Source organism: Clarias gariepinus, chromosome 6 (genome assembly GCF_024256425.1).
Source record: "Clarias gariepinus isolate MV-2021 ecotype Netherlands chromosome 6, CGAR_prim_01v2, whole genome shotgun sequence".
Lineage (NCBI taxonomy): Eukaryota > Metazoa > Chordata > Actinopteri > Siluriformes > Clariidae > Clarias > Clarias gariepinus.
The window spans coordinates 9,715,473-9,742,427 of NC_071105.1; the positions used below are offsets into that span (position 1 = coordinate 9,715,473).

A 26,955-nucleotide genomic window follows, 5' to 3' on the forward strand; every position below is an offset into this window, starting at 1 on the left:
TTACACCATTTTTCCCCCAGACGCCATTATCCAAAGCGACTTACATTTTCATCTCATTATACATCTAAGGGTTAAGGGCCTTGCTCAAGGACAAGTGGCAACTTGGTGGTGCTGGGATTTGCACCTGGGACCTCCTAATCAGCAGTCCAACACCTTAACCACCTTTTTTTTGTCCAACCAGTTTAATCTCTTGTAATAATGTATGATGTGAATGCTGTAGTGACTCCTTTATTAGTGTTGAATTGACATGGTTACAGTAACCAGAAACAAATCCTCACCAGCCAAGACAAAATAGAGATGAAACGTAAAACTGTTTGGTGTAACACTACTAAACCAACAAGCTAAATAATGTCTGTTAAGCAATCTATGTAAAAGGTGATGACTTTAATTTAAAGGTGTCTAAGATGGAAAATTTGGGCGAGTTCAGCTGTCCTGATTGTAACATGGTGTTTCGTTCCTTTGGCCTTTTGGAGAAACACAAGTCCCGGTTCTGTATCGGCAGTGCCATAGGAGACCCGAGGGAATTGATGAAAGGACGGGTGGAAATAACTCAGCCCGAAAAGTTGGATTTGAGGGCGTTACACCCCAGAAAGACAAAGACTCCTGAGTTAGTTCATGTAAGTAAAACGGTGATGGTGTTTCAGTGCGTGTAGTCTTATTTATAATGTTAGTAGTCTATTTTAAATTTTCCTATTTTAGTGTTGACCTACAGGTTGACCTAGAAATAATTAATTTAAATGAGTAACAATTTATTTCATAAATTTATGATGCACATACTCCAATAAAAAAAATCTAAAAAAAAAAAAAAAATTTGAAATTGAAAACCAGTCCATATTTTAGTTTTCCCCACACGTGTCATGAATAGTGAATAGTTTGCAAATCCTAATAAACATCCCTACAGAAAAACAAGTTATTTGCCTCGCTCATTAAAAGGAGTTCAACTTCCTGCCATAAAATTACATTTTATTATTATTTCATGTTCTTTGCATAACTCAACTGATTTTAATGAGTTTAATAAAATTGCTCTTTTCAAGTTAACACAACATAATTAATTGTTTAAGCTTTTAAATAATTGTTGAATCAGCAAATGGACAACCAGCAAGCATCCACTGATGTTACGTCTGTGCTTCATCAAAAACAGAAGCAGCCATGCAGCTTTATTATACACACAGCTGAGAAACATACCCACTTCAGATGCTGATCAGTTTACAGCTCAGTTAACCTCATACCAAGAAGGGGGCAGACTCGTTTCCAAACAACAAATCACTGCAGGACCTATAAGCATCCTGAGATCTTTATGATGCTAACATCTGTATTATGTTATCATACACTGCCTTGCCAAAAAGGGTGCTGTTTCAGAAGTTTTCATGTTGCTAAAACCTGGAAGGATAGAGTCAACCCATCAACTTACTGTAAGGAATATATGCGAGAAAAATAAAATTATGAATTAATGTTATATCATAAAACACTGACACTGTAGAACTTATTTATATATTTATATTTTGACTGTAAAACTTGTTCTATTAAGTTACTTTTTCTATAGTAACTCATTCATGGGGATTTAAATAGTGAATATTCCATCTAATCAAAGGCCAATAATACACAGTTATTTAACAAAGAAAATGTACAGTTGTTTATATTGTCAATCATTTAGTAAGGAGAAGTTTAGTTAGAAGATATTTGAGTTTCCAGTTTCAACTTATGTAACAGTAAAATTGTGTTGTTTTGTGCTTTTTTTTCGGTTTCTCAGTATTATTATTTTTTAAATTAATTTTACAAAAAAAAGTCTGGTGAGGAAATGACTGCTTTAAAAGGGGCATTCCAGTCAAACCGGGACTTTTGATCGTGCAGAATAACAGAAGACAGTTATGAAAGTTAAAACTCCCTTTACTTCACTATATAATCCCCTGTTACACTAATGCTCTTATCCCAGCATTTTACTAGTGCTTGGATACCATCAACGTAGATAAAATCAAGCCATGATCAGACTGCCTGCTGGAACGCTGGCCTTCCAGAAACTCCTTTAATGGCCCAATCATGTGGAAAAGAGTGAGGTCAGGATTATAAAGGGCAATAACTTGATGTTTGCAAACAAAATGTTTGCATTGTTCGAATATTTTACTGAAAGTCTCATCACCATACAGTGCTAGAAGTGGGTATGCTTTATTTTTATGTGTGTGGACAGATGAGAGAGCAGAGGGATAAATCACTAAGGCAGACTGAAAGCCTGGCTTTGAACAAACTCACTCATGAGGTATGAGTCCATCGTCTTTGATCTTAACAGGAATGAAAAAAACAACATATTTTTGAGTTCCAGTTTCTTTGTGAGAATGTCTATAAATTCTGCATTATAGTTTCATAAGCTGAGGATGTCAGTTGAAGAGTGTCTGCCCAGAAGACATACAGAGGTCAGATTGTATTAGCGTTCCTTTCAATTTTCTAGTTTCGTTATGTCTAATGGACAAACTGGAAAATGTGGAAAATATATTGATTAATTAAATATGTCTATGGGTGATTATGGGTTTTTAAAGGGAATGTATCCAGGTAGAAAGTGTGCTGATGGAGACCGGCTTAAAGAAGCGTGTGAACGCTATGAGCAGAAGCTGGCCGAGATCCGGGCACGTACCACCGAGCTGGAGGGACAGAGAAAGGGTGAGTCTGTGTGCGTCACTCGTGTTACATATTGTATGAACCAGGTCTAAGATTATGGTTTATACAATATGAAATGGAGGTCGGTGATTTTAAAAGCAGATCTAATATGCACCATGAACATTAATAGAGTTAAGATTACATTACAATTAGATAAGATAATCAGTAATATTTATTGATGTAAAACAGGCTGCATTGATGACGTCATTGAATTCAGAGGTCTGACTGATCAGAACATTATTACATAATTATTTTTGATAGTAACAGCGCGGACGGTTGGCACTCAGACAAAGATTAAAAATGGATAGTTTTTCCGTTAATAAAATAAATAAATAAATAATTCAATTATTTGTTTAAGGTAACCTTATAGCACGGAGTAATGATGTTTTTAACATATCCCAGGTGGGATTAGAGCACAGGGTCAGCACCCCCTGGAGCAGATAGGGTTAAGGGCCTTGTTTAAGGGCTCAACAGTGGAGAAAGGCTGTGGAGGGAATGAGTGGTCAATAAGCTTGTATAACACAAATATTTTTATTACTTAATAAAATTCTGAATTCCTTATGTTGTAAAGGTATAGAAAACGGCCATTAATCCATTCAAACTTTGCTTTTGTGACCTGCATAATGAATTTTAGAAATTAACCTGTGTTCTACGTAAATATTTGTATATTTTCTTTTACATAATGTCTGACTAAAATAACATCTAAAAAATATTCTGTCCTTGAGCTCTGGAAAGGCGCTATATAAATACAAAATAAAAAAAAAATATTGTTAAAATAATCAAATGTATTTATACAAAACTTATACAAAAAATAGCAAAAAATGGTTAGAAGTGAGTTTTTCGAGATTTGTAACTGTACTATATATCACTTTCACGTATCATTTCCACACATAGTCTCCCATTATGTTTTTGTTCTACGCTTCTTGGTTGAGTCCAATATGCCTTAATATATCTTGTAGGATTAGCAGATCCTGTCAGACAGTATGTTTTCACTTAAAGCCATATAAATATCAGAATGTGCCTGCAGCTTCTTGTTGTAAACAACTAGAATTCTCTAGAACGTTCCATATATTACTATGGGAAATTCTAGAAAACTCTGAAAGAAACAGAACATTCTAGAAAAGAAACATTCTGAAGAAACTTTGTATCAGCTTCTCTGTACTGAATCTACCAGAAATGTTCTGGAAAATGGGTACATTTAAAAATGTTATTAGCCAACTTATTTTATTACCCAAGAGAAGGATAGATATTTTGCATTAACCTTATGGAAAAGGCAATTTAGAAATAACACTTTCTAACTAGGAACAACAACAACAACAACAACAAAAGTAAAAGTTTTGTTGCATGTAATTAATGATAGCAGGAACAAGCTTTTCACTCACATGTTAAACAACAATAAATTCTTTCATAAGTAAAAGCTGTTTGGTGTTGAGTAGTTGCTTCAGTATAAGAGAAGCAGCAAACATTGTATGCAGTGCAAGTCTAATGCAGGGGGAATTGATGTAAATCAAGTGTAAAAATACTTTTCGTGTGTGTAGAGATTGAACAGCAAATGGCCCTGGTTGGTCATAATGGAACGGCTCATATGACGGAGATGCTGCATGAGCTGAAAGAACAAGAAGAGAGGAACGCGGACGTTCTTTACCGACTCAGTTCTCAGATTAATGCATTACAGGGGTGAGAGAGAGAAAGAGAGAGAGAGAGATGGAGAGAGAGAGAGAGAGAGAGAGATGAGCTCATCTGCTTCCTTGCAAATCCTGACAATTTAATTTACATCTGTCCATCTCTTTTCATTACACCGTTGAACTCTGCTTTATTTAAGGGTGAAAGATAATGTTGCTAATGTTACATCAGACCAGCTAGAAGACAGAAGGACACAAGATCTCCCCTCTGACCTCGTCTCCTCTGCAGATGGTCCACTCTCCATCCAAATAAGGTTTACGGCTCTGATTTATCATAGTATCAATATGACTAGTCATAATTACTTACTGTATGTATTTCTGTGGAAAACGTTCCATTCACATGATAAGTGAACCCCTATGCTGTTAACAGATGTTTACATCAGGCATACATACAGTCTGGCGGTTCGGATCCAGAGGTTCTGGCGAACCTGCATGACCTTCAGGCTGAGGCTCTCACACTGGAGCAGGGCAGAGCTGCAGATGAGCACCGAACAAGGAAGAAAAGACGTGAGTAGTGCAGCTTTCATGCAGCTTTGCTACACCATTCTGTCTAGTTTGTAATTCCTGCTTCACTGCTGATTTCAGGAATGAAGTCATCTCTTGCAGCTCTGGACTCTAGAATAATGGCAGTGGAGCATGAGAACCAGCAGCTGGAGGAGAAAATCCTTAAATTGCAGGTAGACAGAGAAAGACGTCGAGGAAGAGCAGGTAATCCCTCTTTGAGGTAGTCACAATTTAGTTTTTTGCGAGGACATTATTGAACCCTGACAAAACCTTACCATAAAAGCTGTCATGATTAACATGGCAGTTCACATCGATATCTACACTCACCTAAAGGATTATCAGGAACACCATACTAATACGGTGTTTGACCCCCTTACGCCTTTAGAACTGCCTTAATTCTACGCAACATTGATTCATTCTTTAGAAATGTTGGCCCATATTAATAGGATAGCATCTTGCAGTTGATGGAGATTTGTGGGATGCACATCCAGGGCACAAAGCTCCCGTTCCATCACATCCTAAAGATGCTCTATTGGGTTGAGATCTGGTGACTGTGGGGGCCATTTTAGTACAGTGAACTCATTGTCATGTTCAAGAAACCAATTTGAAATGATTCAAGCTTTGTGACATGGTGCATTATCCTGCTGGAAGTAGCCATCAGAGGATGGGTACATGGTGGTCATAAAGGGATGGACATGGTCAGAAACAATGTTCAGGTAGGCCGTGGTATTTAAACAATGCCCAATTGGCACTAAGGGGCCTAAAGTGTGCCAAGAAAACATCCCCCACACTATTACACCACCACCACCAGCCTGCACAGTGGTAACAAGGTATGATGGATCCATGTTCTCATTCTGTTTACGCCAAATTCTGACTCTACCATTTGAATGTCTCAACAGAAATCGAGACTCATCAGACCAGGCAACATTTTTCCAGTCTTCAACTGTCCAATTTTGGTGAGCTTGTGCAAATTGTAGCCTCTTTTTTCTATTTGTAGTGGAGATGAGTGGTACCCGGTGGGGTCTTCTGTTGTAGCCCATCCGCCTCAAGGTTGTGCGTGTTGTGGCTTCACAAATGCTTTGCTGCATACCTCGGTTGTAACGAGTGGTTATTTCAGTCAAAGTTGCTCTTCTATCAGCTTGAATCAGTCGGCCCATTCTCCTCTGACCTCTAGCATCAACAAGGCATTTTCGCCCACAGGCCTGCCGCATACTGAATGTTTTTTTCCTTTTCACACCATTCTTTGTAAACCCTAGAAATGGTTGTGCTTGAAAATCCCAGTAACTGAGCAGAGTGTGAAATACTCAGACCGGCCCGTCTGGCACCAACAACCATGCCACGCTCAAAATTGCTTAAATCACTTTCTTTCCCATTCTGACATTCAGTTTGGAGTTCAGGAGATTGTCTTGACCAGGACCACACCCCTAAATGCATTAAAGCAACTGCCATGTGATTGGTTGATTATATAATTGCATTAATGAGAAATTGAACAGGTGTTCCTAATAATCCTTTAGGTGAGTGTGTATATATATGTTGAGGTATGACAAATAATTAGAACAGGAGGATTTATATAAACGTACGATTTGAGGTTTAGCCGGCACTTTTAGCCAGTTTTTTATACTGTAAATTAATATTATAGAATTCAGAATTTAACAGTGATGTGGTAGAGATTTTTATCTTATATTGTCACACAAAAGTGCTTTAAAGTTTTCTTCATTGGATACACTGTTACACTGGGTTACTAGGTTACTAAATAAGTACAATCAGTCAAACACTGTTGGGAAGGTGTTGTTTTTTTGGGGGGGATTAAAAGGCTCATGTCAAAATGTCTTCTTATATTTTAGTTAAGACGATCGCAGTTCTAAATGAAATAAAAAAATGAAATTTTAAAAGGAAAAACAAAGATATTGTGTGAGGAAGGTCAGTGATATAATACGTAAACGACTGGCTCAGTTATACTGAATTAAGGGGACACTTAGAATGAGTGTATGAGTCACCTTGTTAGGCTCCAGTCACTCCGCGACCCTGTATACAGGATAAAGCGGTATAGACAATGATAATGATGTATTGGTTTTGCAAATTGTCAAGTCAAGGACAGCAAGATATGTCTTTCTGCATGCCATGCTCATACTCTTGTTAAATATTTTTACTTAAATGCATACGAATTGATAGTAAAATAAAAAATGTAAATACGCACCATAGACAAAAATAGACTGTTAAGTATTACAATTCTAACACCAAACTAAAAAAAAAAAAAAAAATCTATAAAATCTTCCAATCATAATATAAATATTTAATATTTTACACCCTCTGTTTTGGTTCTGATTCATATTCCCTGTAATGAGTGAATAAATAAATAGTTTAGCAAGTAATCAGACTTAGCTAATTATAGTCCTAAATGATGCAGCTGAAGGGAACCCAGGTGTCAATGGTGTGTTAGTGTAGTTCAGTAGTCAGATTCTGTGCTAATAATAAAGAGTTATAAATGAAGTTAGCCTCTAATGGCTGGATCTGTCCTTATCACTGACGTTCTGTTTTAGCCGGTTCAGAGCTCCATATGATCCAGATGATGCAGGCCGACATCTCCAAGCTGAGGAAAGAATTGGAGAAAAGCAGCGACAGACAGACTCAGCCTCTTGCTCCAGTGGGTTTGTGTATTTCGTCTATATCCTAAATCTAGCTTGGTGGTGACAGGTGGGTTTCCTCAGGGTACTCTGGTTTCCTCCAACAGGCCAAAGACATGCAGTGTAGGTTGATTGATGTTTGACCATAGTGTATGATTAGGAGTGTGTATATGTCTTGTATTTGTGGGTGCTTCTTTCATCCAGAGTGTACCCTTGTGCCTTAAGTGCCCTGGGTTATGCCCTTAAGCTGTTATTATCGCCTTGTCTATTTATTTATTTATTTTTAAACTAATTAAGTAGTAATGATTAATGAATGTTGCAGGAATACAAATCACAGGAGCATTTGCCAATGGAGAGAGACATTTTAGACTCAGGGGACCCTCTTGGCCCTGCTCCTTATGATCCTGTGTGAGTTCAGATCTTTCTTTTTTACATCTTAATTGAAGGTACAGTATGTAAGGAATTTAGGAATCCTTTAGGGAAATAATCTACAGTGAGGCGGTGTGAAATGCGAACTGTGTGTTATTGCTTTTAAATCACCTATTAAAGAATGAGATATGATTTAACCTAATCTAATTATAGTTATGTGTAATTATATGGAACATCTATGTTAATGTTATCATTTAGGTTATAACAGTTATCAGGCGGTACAGTGGCTAGCACTGTTACCATGCACCTCCAGGGTCCGGGTTCGGATCCTGCCTCGAGTCTGTGTGCATAGGGTTTGCATGTTCTTCCTACGCTTGGTGGGGTTACTCCATTTTCCTTCCACATTCCATAGAGAATGGTTAGAGTAGGCTAATTGGTGTTCACACATTGCCTGTAGTGTGTAAAAGAGCATGTGAGTGGGTATATGTATGTGCCCTGCGATGAATTGGCACCTTGTCCATCATAGACATCATATCACAGGTTTAGTCTTAATTTGCTGTTATAGTAAGCTCCACTCTTCTGGGTAAGCGTTCCACTAGATTTTAGATTTTAGATCTTTGTATGGCTTCATGTTCCTCACGGACAAATACTGTTAACAACCAATGTCACAATAATTAAAAAAAATGAAATAGCAGTTATCGACCTAATGATCATTTGTATATCAGGTCTGGATTTGTGATCTTCTATGACATCATCCTTGGTGTGGATGCCACGTTTAGAACAGTTCATCTAGTAACCAGGCTGTACTCCGGGGGGCAAGAAATCGGGCCGGCCACACCCCTGCCACCTGTCCACTGCCAGCCTGCTGGAGCTTTACAGAATCCACTGAGGAGACATGCTGGACATGATGCCTTACTAGCTTTTAAACAGCCTGTGCCCAGGTAACCAAGTGTAACCCTGATTTATTTATACACTGTATTGATTTAGTCTGTGACAGGCTTTCTACATGACTGGATTTTGTTCTAGTTTAATCTTCGTTCACTTAAACATTAGAGCTTTAATAAGAGGTAATAGGTGTTTTTGCCATCTCCCTTTTGGCTTCACGCGGGATCTGTAATAGAGTTAATAATAGTAATAGTGTTATGGTTAGTCATGTATAATAAATGTTATATAAAAATTAGGTAAAAGTCAGACAATACCTAGACATTAAACTTTGCTGAACGTTTCTTTAACTACATATACTATATTTCCCAAAGTATTCGCTTTCAGGTTGACGTCAGGTCTCTGAACTGGTGTGGGGTTGTTTTTCAGTAGTTGGGCTCGGACCCTTACTTCCAGTGAAAGAACTTCACAATTCCTTTGACTCCATGCTTGGTTTGTGCTCTGGATGATCAGGGGAAACAGGATGCACCTAAGCTTAATTTTGAGCTTCATGGCAAACGCTGTGAATACTTACGTACATGTGCTTTCTCAAAAAAGTTTTTAAATAAATTTGCAAAAATATCAAGTTAACTTTTTTCTTTTTTTTTTTTTTTTTTTTTTTTTTTATTGAATTTTTCAACAAAACAAAAGCAGTGGTACCGGTATCTCAACAACAGGCAAAACATTTTTTAACACACTCTAATGGCTATGAATGCAAAGACAAAAATGAAAACAAATCAAAAACAAGTTTGTGAAGGCATAGTCAATGGGGACCTTCAAGAAAGTTCCAGAGAGAGGACCAAATTCGCCAGAACACCTCAGATTTTTGATGCAAGTCGTAAGTTAATTTTTCCAGTGGTAAAAGTGTGGTCACCTGACTCAACCACATATTGATCGAAGGTATCTGAGCAGTTGACCATAGTAATAATATACATTTTTTGGCCAAATATATACAAAAATTCAAAACACATTCTCTATCACAGTCAAGACACAGTTCCACTGTACAATTCAAGAGATATACTTTTGGGGACAAAGCAAATGACTTTCCAATTATTTTTTGAACAATTTTGTGAATCTCTTTCCAGTACATTTTGATTTTGTCACAATCCCAAAACACATGCATCACCGTGCCAATCTCCATGTTACATTTAAAGCATAGCTGAGAACAATTGGGAAACATTCTATGGAGGCGAACTGGAGTTAGATAAGTTCTGTGAATACATTTAAAGTTTTGTTCATGAACCGAAATTGAAGCACTTTTGGGAAAGATATTTGAGCAGACAGATAGCCACTCCTCATCACTGAAAATAGACCCCAAGTCCTTTTCCCATGTCATCCTTAAGGAGTCAAGGGTCGAAGGACCAACATTGGACAGCAATGCATATAATTCAGAGATCTTTTTTTTAAGAGTACATGAAGAGAAAAGCTTTTTTTCTATTTCAGTAAGATCAAATCGTATATTACCATCTTTTAACTGCAACTCTAAAAAGTGTCGTATTTGAAGGAATTTATAAAAATCTTTACTGGGCAGACTGAATTCCTGTCTTAACTCCTGAAATGATCTCAATTGGCCATTATCAAATAAGTGACCTAATTCAGACACTCCTCTTGACCTCCAAGTCAAAAGGCCAATGCTCTGTATAGAAGTGGGAAAATCAAGATTAAGCGCAATTGGAGATTTAAGAGACAACTTGTCTGAAATGGATAAATATTTCTTAATATCCCTCCATACCAGAAGGGTGTTTGTTACAGTAAAAGCTCTAATCAGTTGTTGGATTTTTTGTACATTATAAATAAATGGTAGGGAACATAACATTCTGGGAAAGCATCTTGTAGATTCAATCCCAACCCAGCGTGAATCAAATCTATAATTATACCAACTTAACATGTGCTTGATTTGAGCAGCCCAAAAGTATAATTGGAAATTGGGTAACGAAACCCCCCCCAATTCCTTTGGTTTCATCAAAACCGAAAATTTAAGTCTGGGTTTCTTATAATTCCAAATATACCTTGAAATTAAAGAATTAATCCTCTTAAAAAAATTTGTATCTAAGTAACATGGTAGATTTTGGAATAAGAAATTTAATCTTGGAAGGATGTTCATTTTTATGATATTTATCCTGCCGAAAAAAGAGTTTGGAAGAATCGACCAGTCTGATAAATTCTGATTGATTTTTGTAATCAAAGGAGAATAATTGGCTTTAAAGAGGTCTTCCAGATTAGGAGTGATATTAATTCCTAAATATTGAAATCCAGAAAGTGCTAAATGAAAGGGTGATTTAGAGATGGCTTCAGAGGGAGCATACATATAAAGAGCTTGAGACTTATCCAGATTGATCTTGTATCCTGAATAATTACTGTATTTTTTAATTACTGTGAGAATCACATCGGCAGAGGTGTCAGGGTATTTAAGATATAATAAAACATCATCTGCATATAGAGATATACGATGTTCCTCCAGACCTATTTTAATACCATGTATATTACCATTAGTTCTCACAGCAACCGCCAGTGGTTCGATAACCAAAGAAAATAACAAAGGCGAAAGAGGACAGCCTTGACGACAACCTCTGCTTACTGAGAATCTATTAGACAGTATTCTATTAGTGTTAACCTGAGCTATAGGATTAGAATATAGGCGTTTGACCAACGAAATAAAATTATTTCCTAACTTTATTTTCTCTAAAACTGCAAAAAGAAAAGGCCATTCCACCCTATCAAACGCCTTTTCAGCGTCTAAGGATACAATGAAGGCAGATTCCTTGGTAAAATTTAAGTGATCTATAATATTTAGAACTCTTCGAATATTGTCTGAGCCATACCTGGATTTCACAAAACCAGATTGGTCTGGGTTGACAATGAAGGGTAAAACAATTTCAAGCCGTCGAGCCAGGGACTTGGTTATAATTTTATAATCTACATTAAGTAGGCTAATTGGGCGATAAGATGAACAATTTGTTGGGTCTTTATCCTTTTTCAGAAGCAGACTGATAATTGCTAGTGACCAAGATTCAGGTAGAGGATCCGTCTCAAAGAGATTATTTATCACCTGCATCAAAATAGGGCAAAGTTCAGGCCAGAACTGCTTATAAAACTCTATGGGAAACCCATCTGGGCCAGGAGCTTTACCGGATGGCATTGATTGAATGGCATCCCAAATTTCGTCCCTGGTGAAAGGGGCATTTAATGAGCACCTAGCATCATCAGAAATACTGGGAAGAGAAATCTCATTTAAATAATTAAGTAAATCCTCATTTGATCCATGATATTCAGCTGTATAAAGATTCCTATAGAAATCAGAAAAAGAAGTGTTGATGTCATGGGGATCAAAAGTAATATTGCCAGCAGATGTCCTAATTGTTTTTATAGTTCTTTCATTCTGCTCCTTTTTTAACTGATAGGCCAAGAGGCGACTGGGCTTATTACCAAACTCATAGTAACGCTGTTTAGTGTAAAGTAATAATTTATTGGTATGTTCTGTATAGTCTAGGTTAAGTTTGGCTCTAGCACTATTCAGTAAAATCCAATTATCTTGATTTGGCAACCGTTTATGTTGTTGTTCCAGATAAGATACTTCAACTTCTAGTTCTCTCCTTTTCTGTATTTTAAGTTTTTTCCTTAAAGCTGCATAAGCAATGAGGTGACCCCGCAACGTAGCCTTGGCTGCGTCCCACTTTATCGCAGGAGAGACTGGTGAGTTCTGATTATCCTGCCAATACTGAATTATTTCCCGCCTAAAAAAAGAACAAAAACTATCATCACTTAAGAACGAAGTATCGAATTTCCAATAATTAGACCTCTGAACAGGTACACTAATGTCAATGACTAAATAAACCGGGCCATGATCAGATAACACAATAGGGCCAATGTTACAAGAACTCACATAGTGTATACAATCGGAGGGTATGAAAAAATAATCTAGTCTTGAATATGATTTATGGGGGTGAGAATAGAAAGTATAATCTCTATCTTTAGGATGCAGCTCCCTCCAAATATCCACTAGTCCTAAGTCTTTACAGGTGTTACGTAGAATATGTGAAGATTTGCAACTTATTGAAATCTGGGGTGAAGATTTATCCAGATTTCCGTCAAGTACACAGTTGAAATCACCTCCTAAAAAACCAATGTTTTTGCAGAGCTGATTAAACTTTAAAACTGCATGAGACATAAAATGAGGGCAATCCACATTTGGGGCATATACATTACCTATAGTGATATGTTTTCCATAAATTGAACCAGAGATCAACACAAATCTCCCTTCTGGATCATATTCAGCATGTTCAATGATAAACGGGATGTTTTTATGAATGAGAATTGCAGTGCCCCTGCTATTTGATGTGAATGAAGAAAAGTATATTTGGCCAACCCAATCTCTTTTCAGCTTAATGTGTTCCTTATCTGATAAATGCGTTTCCTGTAATAGCGCTATAGATACGTTTTCTTTTTTAAGAAATGTTAAAATTTTTTTCCTCTTAATTACATGACCTATGCCTTTCACGTTCCATGTTACTAATTTAAATGAATTAACCATATTGAAAATCTAGACAAAATAAAGTCACAAAAATTATAATATACAGGGAAAAGAACGACACTTGTGCCAGTGCAAGATACCAAATATGAACAACAACAAATATGTACCACAAATAAAACGCAAAACAAACCTATAAAACCCTCCCCCAAAGACCCCATCCCCAAATGATGAGGCACAGATAGTATCAAAAAGTCACAGAACAACATAAGAGACCTAGCAACAAGTAACAACAGCACAATGAAACCACCAAGTTATAGCTCCGTCATAACCCGCTCCGCTGATATCTCTAATGTAGGCAATTATCAGCAATGAATAACACCATTGGGAAAAAAAATATATAATAATAATAATAATAATAATATAAGTAAAAATAAATACAAATAAAATAAAAATAACTAAATACCACTAAAATATACATAAATAATAGTAGGACGAATAAGAAGGCAACATTAAATAAACATAACCAATAACTTACCCATCCACCACAAACGTAAAATGTATAAAATAACCAGAAGGTTACAACCTTCTGTGGTAGACAGCAGCATTCTGAATATTACCTTAGAAAATGCCCAACATACTTGTCCAATGGCATAATGAAAATATTCCACCGAAAGTTAAAGTGTATATTTCAGCCAAAAGTCAAATCTAGCTATCCAGAGAGTCCAAAAATGCCTTGGCTGAGTCCGGATCGTTGAACAGGCGGATCTTTCCATTATGCAGACATCTGAGCCGGGCCGGGTAGGCAAACCCTCGATACAAACCACGGGCAGCAAAAGCTTTCCCCACAGACCCGAACTCACGGCGTTTCTGCAGCACACCAGCTGACAAATCTGAATAGAATCGAAGCTCCGATCCATTATGCGTTATTTTCTTCTTCATGGCAGCTTTCAATATCGCTTCTTTATCGGTAAACCTCAGGAACCGAACTAAGATGCTTCTTGGAGCTGGATTCGGATTGGCAGACGCAAAAGTGGGAGATCTATGAGCCCTCTCAATATCCAGTACTGGAAAATCAACAGGTAGATCTAACCACTTTGGGATCATGTCTCGAAGATACGACGGAAGTGGGCCAGAGCCCTCGGCTTTCTCCGGCAGGCCCACAATCTTCAGATTCTTGCGGCGGCCTCTGTTTTCAAGGTCGTCTACTTTGGCCTGCAGTTGGTCCACCATCATCTTCAAGTTAGTCACCTGCCCATCCGTAGTTGTCGCCGAATCCTCGGCAGATGAAATCCTCCGTTCGGCTTCATCCAGACGTGATTCAACGCCAGTGACTCTTTCAGAGAGAGCGGTAAACGAATTTTGAAGGCAAGAAACAGAGTTGGCAATACCCTCCAGATGACTTGTGATTCCATCCAGACGTGATCCATTAGCCCTTATTTCTGAGAGGATCAGTGACATGTCCATGTGCGGTTCAGCGGTGCTAACGTTAGCATCTGGCGAGGGCGCATGAACAGTAGGCCTTTTCGCCTCCTTTTCTTTAGCCTTCTGCGAACGCGTCGATGCAAAAATGGGAAAATCCTTATCAGAAGGTGTGTCTGACATGTTTATAGTCTGTTCAACGAAGTTAGGTAAGAATTCGGAGGAAAAAGCCTGAGTTATTAACAAAGTCAAGCGGAGCAAAAAACTTACGCAGCCATCTAACTCCGGGTCACGTGACTACCCCCAAGTTAACTTTTTTCATGTTGTCATTATGTGGAACCAAGCATACTTGTTTGGACTACTGCTTTTCTCATGTCATCTTTTTAATTGTTCAAACATGTCACATACAGTATACATGTAAATGATCTAAAGCATATTTAAAATACATAAAAGGACTTATTCTGTTGGGGTTGTAACCATCCAGTGTAAACATCCATGTTGAATCTTTTTGACAAAGGCAAGATTTTCACCATCCCTCCAGCTCAAGTAATGCTTTTATATATACTGTAATGTTATTGCTGTCTAGGAATACGATCATGAAATGCAATAAAAATGAAATAAATAAATAAATAAATATTTGACCTGTGTAACCTCCTCACAGAGTGCAGCCGTCTCCATCTCTCCACCTGGTAGTAGAAGTTCAGGTTGTTGGAGGACTTGAATGGTGTGATCAGGAGATGCGAGGCTGGTCCAAACTGCAACTTTTTGACAACTACAATCAGGTTCAGAGTGGATTCTGGAAGCTTCCTTTCCGCTCTCTGCCTGTGAGGCCGTCACTCAGCCCAGACGAACTTAACTCTATACCTCAGGTAAGAACTTAAACCTCCTGGGACCCTGCCTCCTCATTTGGAGACGTTATTTTTTGGGTTCGCTGCACCTTATGCTTCATTCTGTCTAAAGTCGACCTGTTGTTCTCATTATTAGACACTTTATTACATCATTTAATGGATTTAAAGGCGCAATACACAAATTAGTAGAAACACAAGAGGGTGTCAAATTCTGTTAGCTACTGTTCAAAAACAATGCTTAGTTTTATACTTAGATCTTTACTCACTCATCTTCTATACCGCTTTATCCTGTATTTAGGGTCGGGGGAACCTGAAGCCTATCCCAGGAGGCTTAGGGCACGAGGTGGGGTACACACTCATTCAAACTCTAGGGGAAATTCGGGTACGCCAATTGGCCTAACCTAATGTCTTTGGACTGTGGGAGGAAACCCAGAGGAAACCCACCAAGCACGGGAAGAACATGCAAACTCCATGCACACAGAAGGGAATCGAACTCAGTCCTAACCACTACATCACCCTTATTAGATCCTACTGATCCCAAATATATAAGAAAAATTAAAAATGCAAACGAAATTAAAGCTTGGGTCTGAAGAGGTTAAAATGCCTTTCTGTTTTTTTTTTTGTTTTTTTGCAGTTCTCTACTCCTATATTGTTAAAAAACATTACTTATGTAAAGTATGTTACATCATTTATTTTAATTGGAACATGATTGCTCTGGTTCTCTCTCAATGCTCAGTTGGGTAACATGGAGATCTGCCTTCGCATCGTTAATGCTCGCGATGGAGATGTACAGTCGCTTGCTAAGATCGATCCTAACAAGACCAGGCATTACAAATTCCTGTCAATGGTATGCGACACACAACTTCTTCCATACCATTCATTTTAAACATTTTCCTACTCAATTTGTCTTTAACTGAATTTCATACTTAATTTTAAGGCTGTACTTAATTATTACAGATCATCTCACACTCAAACACTAATTTGGAAGAACCGACATCCCAGCAGAAATCATTACGACTTTCATCTAATCCTTGTCTTTCATCATTGCCCCAGACTGATCATGTGATTCCACCCACTAAGGACACCGGGAAGGAAAATGAGAGATGAACCCCAAAACCAGCTCGATCTGGACTGTCGTCAAATATGGACATTTGGATCAATTCATTTTCAAGATGTGTTCCTGGTTTTATTAACCCCTGCTCATGTGCCAATTGCAGTAACATTTATACCACAATAAAATAATCAATGACTGTTGTGCAAGCAAGGTAAAGCACAGGTTTATATATGCTGTTTTTTAAACATTATTTTTTGTAATGTGGCCGTGGCGAAGTATGTCAGTTCTTTGTTTACAGATCCACGGCTCTAACACATTAAGTCACTATAAAAATTTAATTGCTGTGACATAAGGAGTTCAAGTGTTGGTCCAAGCTTGATTGTGGTGGAGCCAAAAAATGGCACAATTTTACATTTCTGAATGAATTTGTCTATGAAATTTTCCTCCAGTAATAGGATTCTCACATGTGCATTAAATGGACAATAAACTGTTTTAAATTGGAATGTGGCTCCATCACAAACTACTTACAGGATCGCCCCAAAAGTCTAAAGTCATAAGTGAATGCTGTTAAATTGTGTACATGCGAATGAGTTCTATTTTATTGTCTATATTTGGTTTTGAAAGCCAACTTGCATCTAAAATAAAATCACAAGTCCAACTAAACAAGCAAAAACTTCAGACTTCTGGGCCAGTACTACGAAATAAAGATCCATTGTTCTTGTAATAGATATGGCAGCTTCAAACTCTGAGAACTGATAAGTTGCTTTACTTCACATCAAATTCATTTCATTGCTCGAGTAGAATGTATGATGCCAGCAGTCTCCCTCGATAGACTCGTCATGGGGATATCAGACTAGCCCAGTACTCTTTTCAGTCTGTCATGCCTCAGAATTAATAACAGGCCAAGATTGGATCTTACATCCCATAATTCTGCATCTTTACAACTATGAAAATACACCTAACTGCACAACTTTCACAGCTACAAGTGGCCTTCACAGGTGAGAAGAGCACCTTCCTCTAGTAATTATACTCACTACAGCTTGATGCAAAACCAAACCTTTAATTCAAAAAAAAAAAAAAAAAAAAGAAAATCTAAATGCAGTGCTTCACAGATTTCCAACAGACCCCCATTCCGCTCTTGGCACACTCATTACATTAGATGACTTACTATTAAATGTACTCATTAACAGTGTATAGGTAGACTATATATATATATAAATATATATGTATATAGTTTTTTTTTTTATACAACCCCTAGAATCACCGCATTTTACCTGCTTTCAGGTTTGAGTTTATTTTAACATTTTATAAAGTAAGCCAGAGGCTCACTGATCTGAAAACAGATTCAATGCCCCCCGCCCAACCCAGAACTTTAAGGAAAGGGCACCTTTTATGCTGAACTGCAAATAATTTGCCCAATGCAGTACTTCTGCAGTTTGCCTGTACTGTAGTACTCTAGTCTCAAACCAGATTTGTGTCTCCCACCCTTAAAGTATTACTGCAAAGAGCAAGGATGTGGTCAGGTATTTGAAACGCCACGTGATTGACGTATGCAAATATTTATTGAAAATTTACAATACAAAATTTGGACAGACACAGAAAAAGGGGGGTAAATGTTCTATTTACAAAACACAATGCTGTTCATGAAGAGAATTGAGGCAGGCATGCTGTGCTGGTTGGAAGATCAGTGGGCAGTTTAGAAAGATCAAATCACGCAGTGGCTTCTGCAGAGGAATTCACAGCCTAAAAGAAAAAACATGCACGTTATTAAAAACTGGGGCACAAATCAAAGAGATGTATTGTACTAAGAGCAAAAGGACTGGACATGGTAGGACTTTACTCAATGCCTAGTAAAAAAAAAAAAAAAAAAAAAGCAAACCACAACACGAACAAAAATAAGGACATCAGGCCCTGCAACTGATTAATATTGGGGAAAGTTGTTGTTTGATGGCTCCACATATTAGGCCCTGTCCTGAAGCACCTCTGCTGACCCTAAAAGCAGAAACATTAAGCCTATAAACTCGCCTCCTGCTCCATTTTCTCCTGGACTCCATTGCTGTTGCTGGCAGAGTCGGCGCTGCCATTAACTGTGGTCTCCTGTTTGACCTTTTTAGCATCACTGTCCTTTTTTGGGCTCTCGTCTTCTGGTTTCCTCTGTGCAAGAATACAAAGCAGGATAGAACAGACTTTATTTCTTCCCCTCTTACGTCCTCAGCTCAGCTCCTCATCTATTCAATCTACTGCCCAAGCGCACAAATCCACAGCTGTACCCAGCAATCATACCCCTCACGAGTCACTATGTTAACCATGACACATTGCTTAACCTCTCTAAAACCATTGACACATACATGCCTGTTCATGACAGTAAGGGGCTTAAGTTGTAGTATTGAGGGTTTTTAACACATGCTGACAAAACAGTTAGGATCTGTCCTGATCTGGACAGGAAGGTAAAGAAATAATTGGATGGACACTCACCTTTTTACGGACTAAATGGGAGATATCCGATGCAGATTTTGAAGAGGATGCACCATCAGCAGGCTTAACTGCAATCTAAAATACAAGCAAACAAAATGAAGTTGAGAGAGACTACCATAATCCTCAAATGTATAATAAAAGTTTCCCTTCCAACATACCGGGGTGGCTGTAGATGAGCTGCCATTTTCAGCTGCAAATCCCGAGGATGTAGATGCCCCTCCCTGGGGGTAAAAAAAGGAAAAATAAATAAAATATACATGTGCTTCATTCAGACTCAATTGACATTTTCTGTAAACGGTTTCTTTAACACACCAGGGTCTGGTGAATCGCTTCAGATGCTGCAGAAGCTGTGCGCTGGCTTTCCTTTGCATCTTCCACCTTGTCGGAAATTTCTGGCAACAGTTGCTTCAGCTCCTCGAGTTCACGCTTTTCCTCTGTTGCTCCTTCTGTGCCTTCTGTTTTTTCAATTACTTCCTGAAGCATGGCTGATAAGAGGAACATCGGAAAGATTTAAACTGACTTTCCATGAATGTTTAAAAGTCTTGAAATAGATTTCGTCACACATGAAACATACCCAGGCGACTCTCGATGACTTTGATGGAATTGTTGAAGTGCTGGATGGCCTGGGTGTATTGGCCTGTGTAACTAAAAGTTGTGCCCAGCTGGTAGTGAGTCTCTGCCAGCAGACGACTATGAGAAGGAAGATGCTTCAGCTGTATAGCTAAGCACTCCTGGAAGTCCTCCAGAGCTTGGCTGTAGTTACCTACAAAAAAAATAAAAAATTTTATTTGATTAATACACAAGTCTGCAACCCTCTCATCTCCAGGTACTTGACAACTTGGTTTCCATGAAGTGACTATGAAACCCACCCACCAATAAAAAGCGTCAGATCGAGCAAGTGCACTAACGTGAAAGATTCATTCGTTGGAATAGCAAAATAACCCATTGACAAACAGCTGCTCCAATTTGATAATTTGATTTACTTTGTGCATTTTAATTTAATCACCAAATTGATCCAGTTAACAGACTTTAGCCCCTTTAAACTCAAGTTAGTAAAAAAAAAAAAAAAACAAAACAAAAAAAAAAAAACACCCCACTGACACTAGGGCTGCACGATAATGGAAAAAAACCTGACATTGCAACAACGTATTTTCTGCGATATACATAAATATATATAACGATATGTTGAGTACAGGAATGATCAGATGTCTTGAATTGCTTTAAAAAAAAGTGTACACAATAATTGGGGTAATTTAATTTTTTATGAAGATCACAAACAACTTACTGTAAATTTTGGGTTATTTACACCATTTACTCTAGTATAAATTTTAGCAAATCAAATCTAATATGCTATGATAAAGTTTTGGTTGTTCCATGACCAATGAGTGCATTCAGGTTTTTCGATATGCCACGTAGAACCAGTGTGACGTTTAAAGCCTGCCATGTTAACAGTAACTTTAAAAGTTATTGGCCAAACGTACCAGATTCCGCACCAACTTCGCCAAGTTTCAAGAAGATCTGTGCCGCCATTAGCTGGTCCTCTTCGCTTTCCTTTCTGCAAGCAAGACATTATCTTATTTCCTCAAAGCAAAGGCATTGTTTCAAGTGTTGCGTTTCAACTCGCAAATATTCATACCTTTTGTAAATCACTTTAGCCACTTCCAACATCTCCCATGCCAACTGGAGATTTCCCACATCTTCCTCCTCCTGCAAGAATAGAAAAAGTACCATGAGTTATATTACTGCATTAAACACCCCCCCCCGAGAAAAGCCTGGATTCAATACAAACCTTATCTTCTGCATTGGCATCTGCTTCCTCATCGTCATCATCGTCATCATCGTCGTCATCATCTAAACAGAAAAACAATGAAAGTCGGTTTGAAAGAAACTGAGATATGAAGATAAATTTGCACCATCCGTGAAAGCCACGATTTCTACTGTGCAGCTCCAACAGCCTGTTCTGGCAAGTGGAGGGGAAAAAAAAAAAAAAAAAAAAAAAAACACTCTAAACCCATTCACCCCCACACCCATGTGCTCTGTACCGAACACCTCTACCTCCAGCATCTTCCTCCATAGCCTCCTCCTGTTCTTCATTCCCACTCTGCTCTTCCGATTGCTCAACATCTTTCTCAGCATCCTCCTCTCCCTCTTTTGTAACCACAGCTTCTTCCTGTTTTAAGGAACCATCTTTGTCCGACTCAGACTTTGCAGCAGACTGCTCTTCACTTTTGGGGAGTTTTTCTGTGGATTTGGTTTCCTGTACATCAGCAGCACCCTCTTTCTTGGCATCTTCCTTGACGTCTTTGTTCTCCTTGTCCATTTTTTGCTCCCCTTCCTGAGAATTGTTCTTCTCAGACATGGCATCATAAACCTGTTCTCGGAGCTCATCTCTGGCTTCCTCTGTATTGTGGTGGAAACATTTAAGCGAGCAATATACTTTAAAGAGAAAGGATGTCAAAAAACAAAAACAGCCCTTTTGACCAAGAAAGAAAGTAATATTGTTTTGAGGTCCATGCACTGCTAGACCTTTCTAATGAACCCCTGTTTGGAACGGATCCAAATATTGAATATGGCCATTAGAGTCTCAGTACCCGTTATATTCCTATCTGACTTGCACAGAGTCAGCATGGGTTGGCTGAAAGTACGGTTCATCACGAGATTTGGCGTAGTGATTAACTTTTCATGTGGAAAGATTGGAAATGTAAACATGTTATTTTGGCAGCCCTCACAAAAGCTCACAGACCCCGTGGAACACCGCAAGTCAAACCGCGTGGGTGAAATAAGGGTGTTAGTTTTCCTGTCAAATCCCTAACTTTTCCACAGCCATTCTGTACATTTGGACCGCCTGAAATGGTTGCCATTTTTGCATTATAAAAACAATTGTCCCTCTTGCAATTTGATCAATAAAAAAAATTAAGTCCAATTAATTTATATTGAAAATAAGTGTAAAAAGAAATTAACTGCAAAAACTTGCTAATAAAATTGTAAGTCCTTCATAACTGTTGACAAACTTCATTTTCATTTAGAAGCAGGAAACCTTAAGCTGTATACACTGGAGATGTGTTAACACCATTCATATATATATATTTTTTTTACTTTAGTTTTTAAAAGTAAACAAACCCCCCACAACCATTACTTTTATACCAATAATAAACAGTTCATTTAAACAATAAAAATAGCTCCATATACATACTGCATTTTGACCAAAATACCCACCATCCAAGTTTTCTGCACTCTCGATCTTTGAATCATTCTGCTTCTCGCCCTCCTCCGAGGATTCCTCCGGGACTCCCTCCAAAGCGTTACCCAAGACAGAGTTCTCCATCCTGTGAGAGTACACCCACCATGTGATAAATGGTTTGGCTTTAAACAAAACTTGTTCGAGCTCCAAAAGCAATAAACTGTTTGGTACGTTACCTGGCAAGCTCCAGCAAGGACTTCCCACACAAGAAAAACGCCTCTCCACATTCATCCGCAGTGTCACCGAATTTCTCAGCTCTGTGGTAATGGTGCGATTCAAAAAAAAAAAAAAAAAAAGTTTAATTAAAAGTGTTACTGTACAGCTTCAATCAATCTTGTTTCAAGAAACACTACCAATACAAAATATATATATGCTTTAAAAACACTATTTTAACATTACAAGGCGTACAAAATTGACCCTTCAGAGATAATACATTTTGGCCTGATTACCTGAGACACCATGAAAGAATAATATATAACTGGTATTATACCAATTACAGTGACCCCAGTGTTGGAAAGATGACCAAATCCACAAAACATTGGCAAGTAAAATGCCATGCATTTTTAAAGGGCAACAATTCAATCGGCCTTACACTTTGATTTGGGAAAGACATCCAAATTCACCTTCGGTATAATGACAAACTAAAACAGACATCAAGTAGAAATCCACCCAGACCACACACCCCATATCCAATAACCTTGCAATAAACAAGACAAGTCATACTCACAGCATGCCACAAGCCTCCTGAAACACACTGACTGCCGAAACAACATCTCCCATGACCAGGTGTCTGTTCCCAGTGCCAATCAGCTTCTTCGCCTCTTCAGCCACATCCACAGAACTGCAAATCATTCAAAGCGCAAGTTAAGTTACACATTTAACCAAGTATACATCCGCTTCTAGGTCATCTATATCCAAAACCTCACCTCTCAGCAGTACTGGATGATGAGCAAGGTTTCTCTTCAACACTGGGGAGGGAAAAAAGGTTTGCTTAGTAATCTCGAATTGTGTACAGAGCAGACAGTCAAGAGCTACATTACTGGGGTTGGGCAAGATGCTGAAAAAAATCTAATAAATGCATACAGTTTAACATCACATTCTATGATAAACACTACAATGCACAACTTTATTAAAAAAAAAGGATATAAAAAGGGAGCTTGATTAGCTCTAAATGTATTAAAAAAAAAAGAAGGAAATTTGCTTACATTCATTTTTTTATTATAATTTACACATGCTATCAAATAAACTACTTGTAATTTTACATATATCGTGTTGCCTGCACTCCAAGTGTAAGGACACTTAGAGTATAATATTGGGCAAGTATAATTTTTTTTTTTTTTACCATCAGTGTTCAATCAGGTTTTACCCTTCCTGGCGCTACCTTACCCTAGATTTTATCTGGGCTTGGGAACAGTACTACAGCCGGCTGGGGATTTTTTTTTGGCCGAAACGGTCAGCGATAAAATAAAAAAAGAAAAAGAAAAGGGGAGGGGGGGGGGGATACACACACTTCACTTCGTTTACACTTTTAGTAAACAAAACTTTGTATAAATGTTTTAATACATTTATAAAATATTGATTTATATTATATAAATAATTAAAATAAACTATTACACCATTTGTACAAACCAGTACATGCTTTTGGCTGACTGTATGAATATGCATTACAATATCAATATTTTATATTCATATCACTGATTGACATGTGTGAAAAGACAAGTGAAAGCATGTTTTGTTGGACACTGGGGCTGTGGGTTACAAGCATCAGAAAGAGTAACAAAAACGCTGGGATAGGACAACGTGGAATAATTGGAACGCATCATCAGACTTCATTTTCAAGCATCTCTGGGCACGATTTGATCCTTTCATAAATATTTACACACCATTTGAGGCTTTTTACAGCTCAAAATTTTATCAGGTAAACTAATAAACTGAAGTATACATGTATAAAGTATACATGTTGGCCGAGTGACTGAAGAATGCCAAGTTTATATAGTCAAAGCTAATGAGTCAAAAATAAGAATTACAAAAGATCATAAAATAAGACATTCGCCTAGTGGACATTTTATAGTAATTTGACATTGCATGCATACCTGGTTTACAAAACAAATGTGTGTGTGGTGGGGCGGCATATGAAGTATATAATCCCTGCCTTTGATTGATAAAGCACATCCCTATGAAAATATTACAACTTAATAGTATTTGTTTTTTGTGCATCCAAGGTCTCCTAACCACCAAATTATGTGAAATGAACTTCAAACCTTTCATAATCAATTTGGGACAGAGTTCAGCTTTATGTGCACAAAAATACAAATATACATACACACATATATATATATAGTTCAATAATGAGTCTAAATGCTAAAATAATTGGTACCGAGTAAGTTTGTCATCTACTGTGACAAAGAGGTGTGTGTGAAAGTTTGTGCGCCCTTGCTCTGCAGTCACCATGGCAGCCGCTAGCTTAGCTAACTAAACTAGCATGGAGCACGCGCACGCAGTCTGAGGGACAAACAATAAGTGTACTTAGCTTCACCAAACTCCGACAATACTAAGGGATTATAAAAGCGAAAACGGTGAACTAAACAGTTTTAAGTCGTTCGCGTGACAAGAAGCGAAACTAAAGCGGTTTTAATTTCTGAGGCTAGCAGGAGACTTAGCCGCGACGCTCTCCCGCCAAACGCACAGCGCTCGCCGCATACTCGCGCACTGAGCAGTACGGGGGAGCGCGTCAGGCCGCGCGTCAGGTCCGCGTACTGCTTAGTGCGCAAGTGCGAAACAAACGCGAGCCTTAACCTCAGTGTCGCACTCCTCCTGCGCGCGCTACGGCTAAACACGCTGCGGGAGAGTTAAATATGTGTAAAAACACTCACGCTTCACTGGTCGAAGAAGCAACAGCGGTTTCCTCCGGCATCTTCAACAACTTAATTTACACCGAATAAACCCAGGAGAAAATGGCAGACTCGCACAGGACCGATTCAGAATCAAACCGCGTTTAAATACGGATGCTGTCTTCACTTCCGCCGACCTTTAACCTTCTGTCAAAGCGCGGGAAATGATTTTTTTAAGGGGCGGGGTCTCCACACAGAGGGAGACGTCATTGAAGAGCTCAGAAGCCAAGAGGCGAAACTCTGGTGCTTTTGTTTTTAAATAGCCACTAGATGGCGCTGCGCACAACACTGAGTTGTGTCTTCTGGAAATTATCCGATTTGAAAGTTAATATATGATTGGGTATTTTAATATATGATCATATATTTCCCTTATTATTATTATTATTATTATTATTATTATTATTTTTATACAAAACAGCAACATACAATCCAAAACAACATAGCCAGGGAGGAGAAAATTTGTTATTTACAAAATAAATAATTTTGGTGACCCCCATTTTCTTTCTATCTATCTATCTATTTTGTTTTTTTTAAACAAAATATTTTACAATGTAATTTTTTGAATACAATAAAGAGGGGTTTTATTATTAAATTTACGTTTCTGAATAAAGTTTATAATGCTAAAGATTACATTTATTATAAAATATTTATAGTATAGACAAATATTTGTATTCAAAGAAACCAAAAATCAAAACTAAATAACTGACCAATTTCTTTCCCCCAATAATAATAATAATAATAATATTAAGGGGCGGGGTCTCCACACAGAGGGAGACGTCATTGAAGAGCTCAGAAGCCAAGAGGCGAAACTCTGGTGCTTTTGTTTTTAAATAGCCACTAGATGGCGCTGCGCACAACACTGAGTTGTGTCTTCTGGAAATTATCCGATTTGAAAGTTAATATATGATTGGGTATTTTAATATATGATCATATATTTCCCTTATTATTATTATTATTATTATTATTTTTATACAAAACAGCAACATACAATCCAAAACAACATAGCCAGGGAGGAGAAAATTTGTTATTTACAAAATAAATAATTTTGGTGACCCCCATTTTCTTTCTATCTATCTATCTATTTTGTTTTTTTTTAAACAAAATATTTTACAATGTAATTTTTTGAATACAATAAAGAGGGGTTTTATTATTAAATTTACGTTTCTGAATAAAGTTTATAATGCTAAAGATTACATTTATTATAAAATATTTATAGTATAGACAAATATTTGTATTCAAAGAAACCAAAAATAAAAACTAAATAACTGACCAATTTCTTTCCCCCAATAATAATAATAACAATATTGGGCAAGTATAATTATAATATTTATACAATTATTATAATGAGATTTATCTCATCTTGTGTCTCACAAGATGACACACACACTCTCTCTCTCTCTCTCTCTCTCTCTCACACACACACACACACACACACACACACACACACACACACACACACACACACACACACACAGATTCAGCCAAAAATATATACACACACTTCACAAAAAGAAAAATAGTTTGGGGTATATTATATGCATATAATATTAATAGTATTATCATATACAGTAGATAAATATATATAAAACATGTAAATGAAAATAGAGTATAATTTAAAAAGTTGATTAAATTTTAATTATTGAAACCCAAAATTCAGTATCTCAGAAAATGTAAATAGTACTCAAGACTATAAAAATAATAATAATAAAAAAAAAGACAACAGCCTACTGAAAAGTATGACCATGTTGTAACAATGCGTGTCTCGCGAGGAGCAGAAACGTGTAATAATACTCTGCATTGTTCTGAA

The 26,955-nt window shown here is 37.5% G+C and overlaps 2 protein-coding genes across 4 annotated transcripts; one reads left to right on the forward strand and one right to left on the reverse strand.

Annotated features, from left to right (window-relative positions):
- The first annotated feature begins 404 nt into the window (after positions 1-404).
- Positions 405-16,594, forward strand: ccdc17 (coiled-coil domain containing 17). The gene is made up of 14 exons (XM_053498214.1): positions 405-617; positions 2,186-2,254; positions 2,355-2,408; positions 2,532-2,652; positions 4,188-4,326; positions 4,472-4,585; positions 4,702-4,838; positions 4,917-5,039; positions 7,376-7,479; positions 7,782-7,867; positions 8,554-8,769; positions 15,301-15,508; positions 16,224-16,334; positions 16,445-16,594. The coding sequence occupies exons 1-14, from the start codon at positions 405-407 to the stop codon at positions 16,592-16,594; spliced, it is 1,845 nt and encodes a 614-aa protein (XP_053354189.1).
- Positions 16,595-18,084: 1,490 nt separating this feature from the next.
- nasp (nuclear autoantigenic sperm protein (histone-binding)) lies at positions 18,085-25,275 on the reverse strand. Of its 3 annotated transcripts, XM_053497673.1 has the most exons (15): positions 25,131-25,275; positions 23,184-23,225; positions 22,985-23,098; positions 22,434-22,514; positions 22,233-22,342; positions 21,072-21,416; positions 20,806-20,867; positions 20,653-20,723; positions 20,498-20,571; positions 19,591-19,779; positions 19,329-19,501; positions 19,175-19,237; positions 19,017-19,091; positions 18,567-18,695; positions 18,085-18,284 (listed from the first exon to the last, which is right to left on the reverse strand). In XM_053497673.1, exons 1-15 carry the CDS (start codon positions 25,169-25,171, stop codon positions 18,252-18,254), a joined length of 1,602 nt encoding a protein of 533 aa, XP_053353648.1. In that variant the 5' UTR covers positions 25,172-25,275; the 3' UTR covers positions 18,085-18,251. The 3 variants fall into 3 exon arrangements, with proteins under 3 accessions (XP_053353648.1, XP_053353650.1, XP_053353649.1); XM_053497675.1 differs by lacking the exon at positions 21,072-21,416; XM_053497674.1 differs by lacking the exon at positions 18,567-18,695.
- Positions 25,276-26,955: the final 1,680 nt, after the last annotated feature.

Bases quoted from the DNA above. Each gene is read 5' to 3' on its own strand.
- nasp (XM_053497673.1), bottom strand. From the start codon at position 25,171: ATGCCGGAGGAAACCGCTGTTGCTTCTTCGACCAGTGAAGC. The intron at 22,343-22,433 runs GTAACGTACCAA...GTACTCTCACAG, and splicing joins TCCTTGCTGGAGCTTGCCAG to GATGGAGAACTCTGTCTTGG. The intron at 18,285-18,566 runs GCGAGTTTATAG...TTTTTCTTTTAG, and splicing joins AGGAGAAAATGGAGCAGGAG to GCTGTGAATTCCTCTGCAGA.
- ccdc17 (XM_053498214.1), top strand. From the start codon at position 405: ATGGAAAATTTGGGCGAGTTCAGCTGTCCTGATTGTAACATGGTGTTT. The intron at 2,653-4,187 runs GTGAGTCTGTGT...TCGTGTGTGTAG, and splicing joins GCTGGAGGGACAGAGAAAGG to AGATTGAACAGCAAATGGCC. The intron at 7,480-7,781 runs GTGGGTTTGTGT...TGAATGTTGCAG, and splicing joins AGACTCAGCCTCTTGCTCCA to GAATACAAATCACAGGAGCA.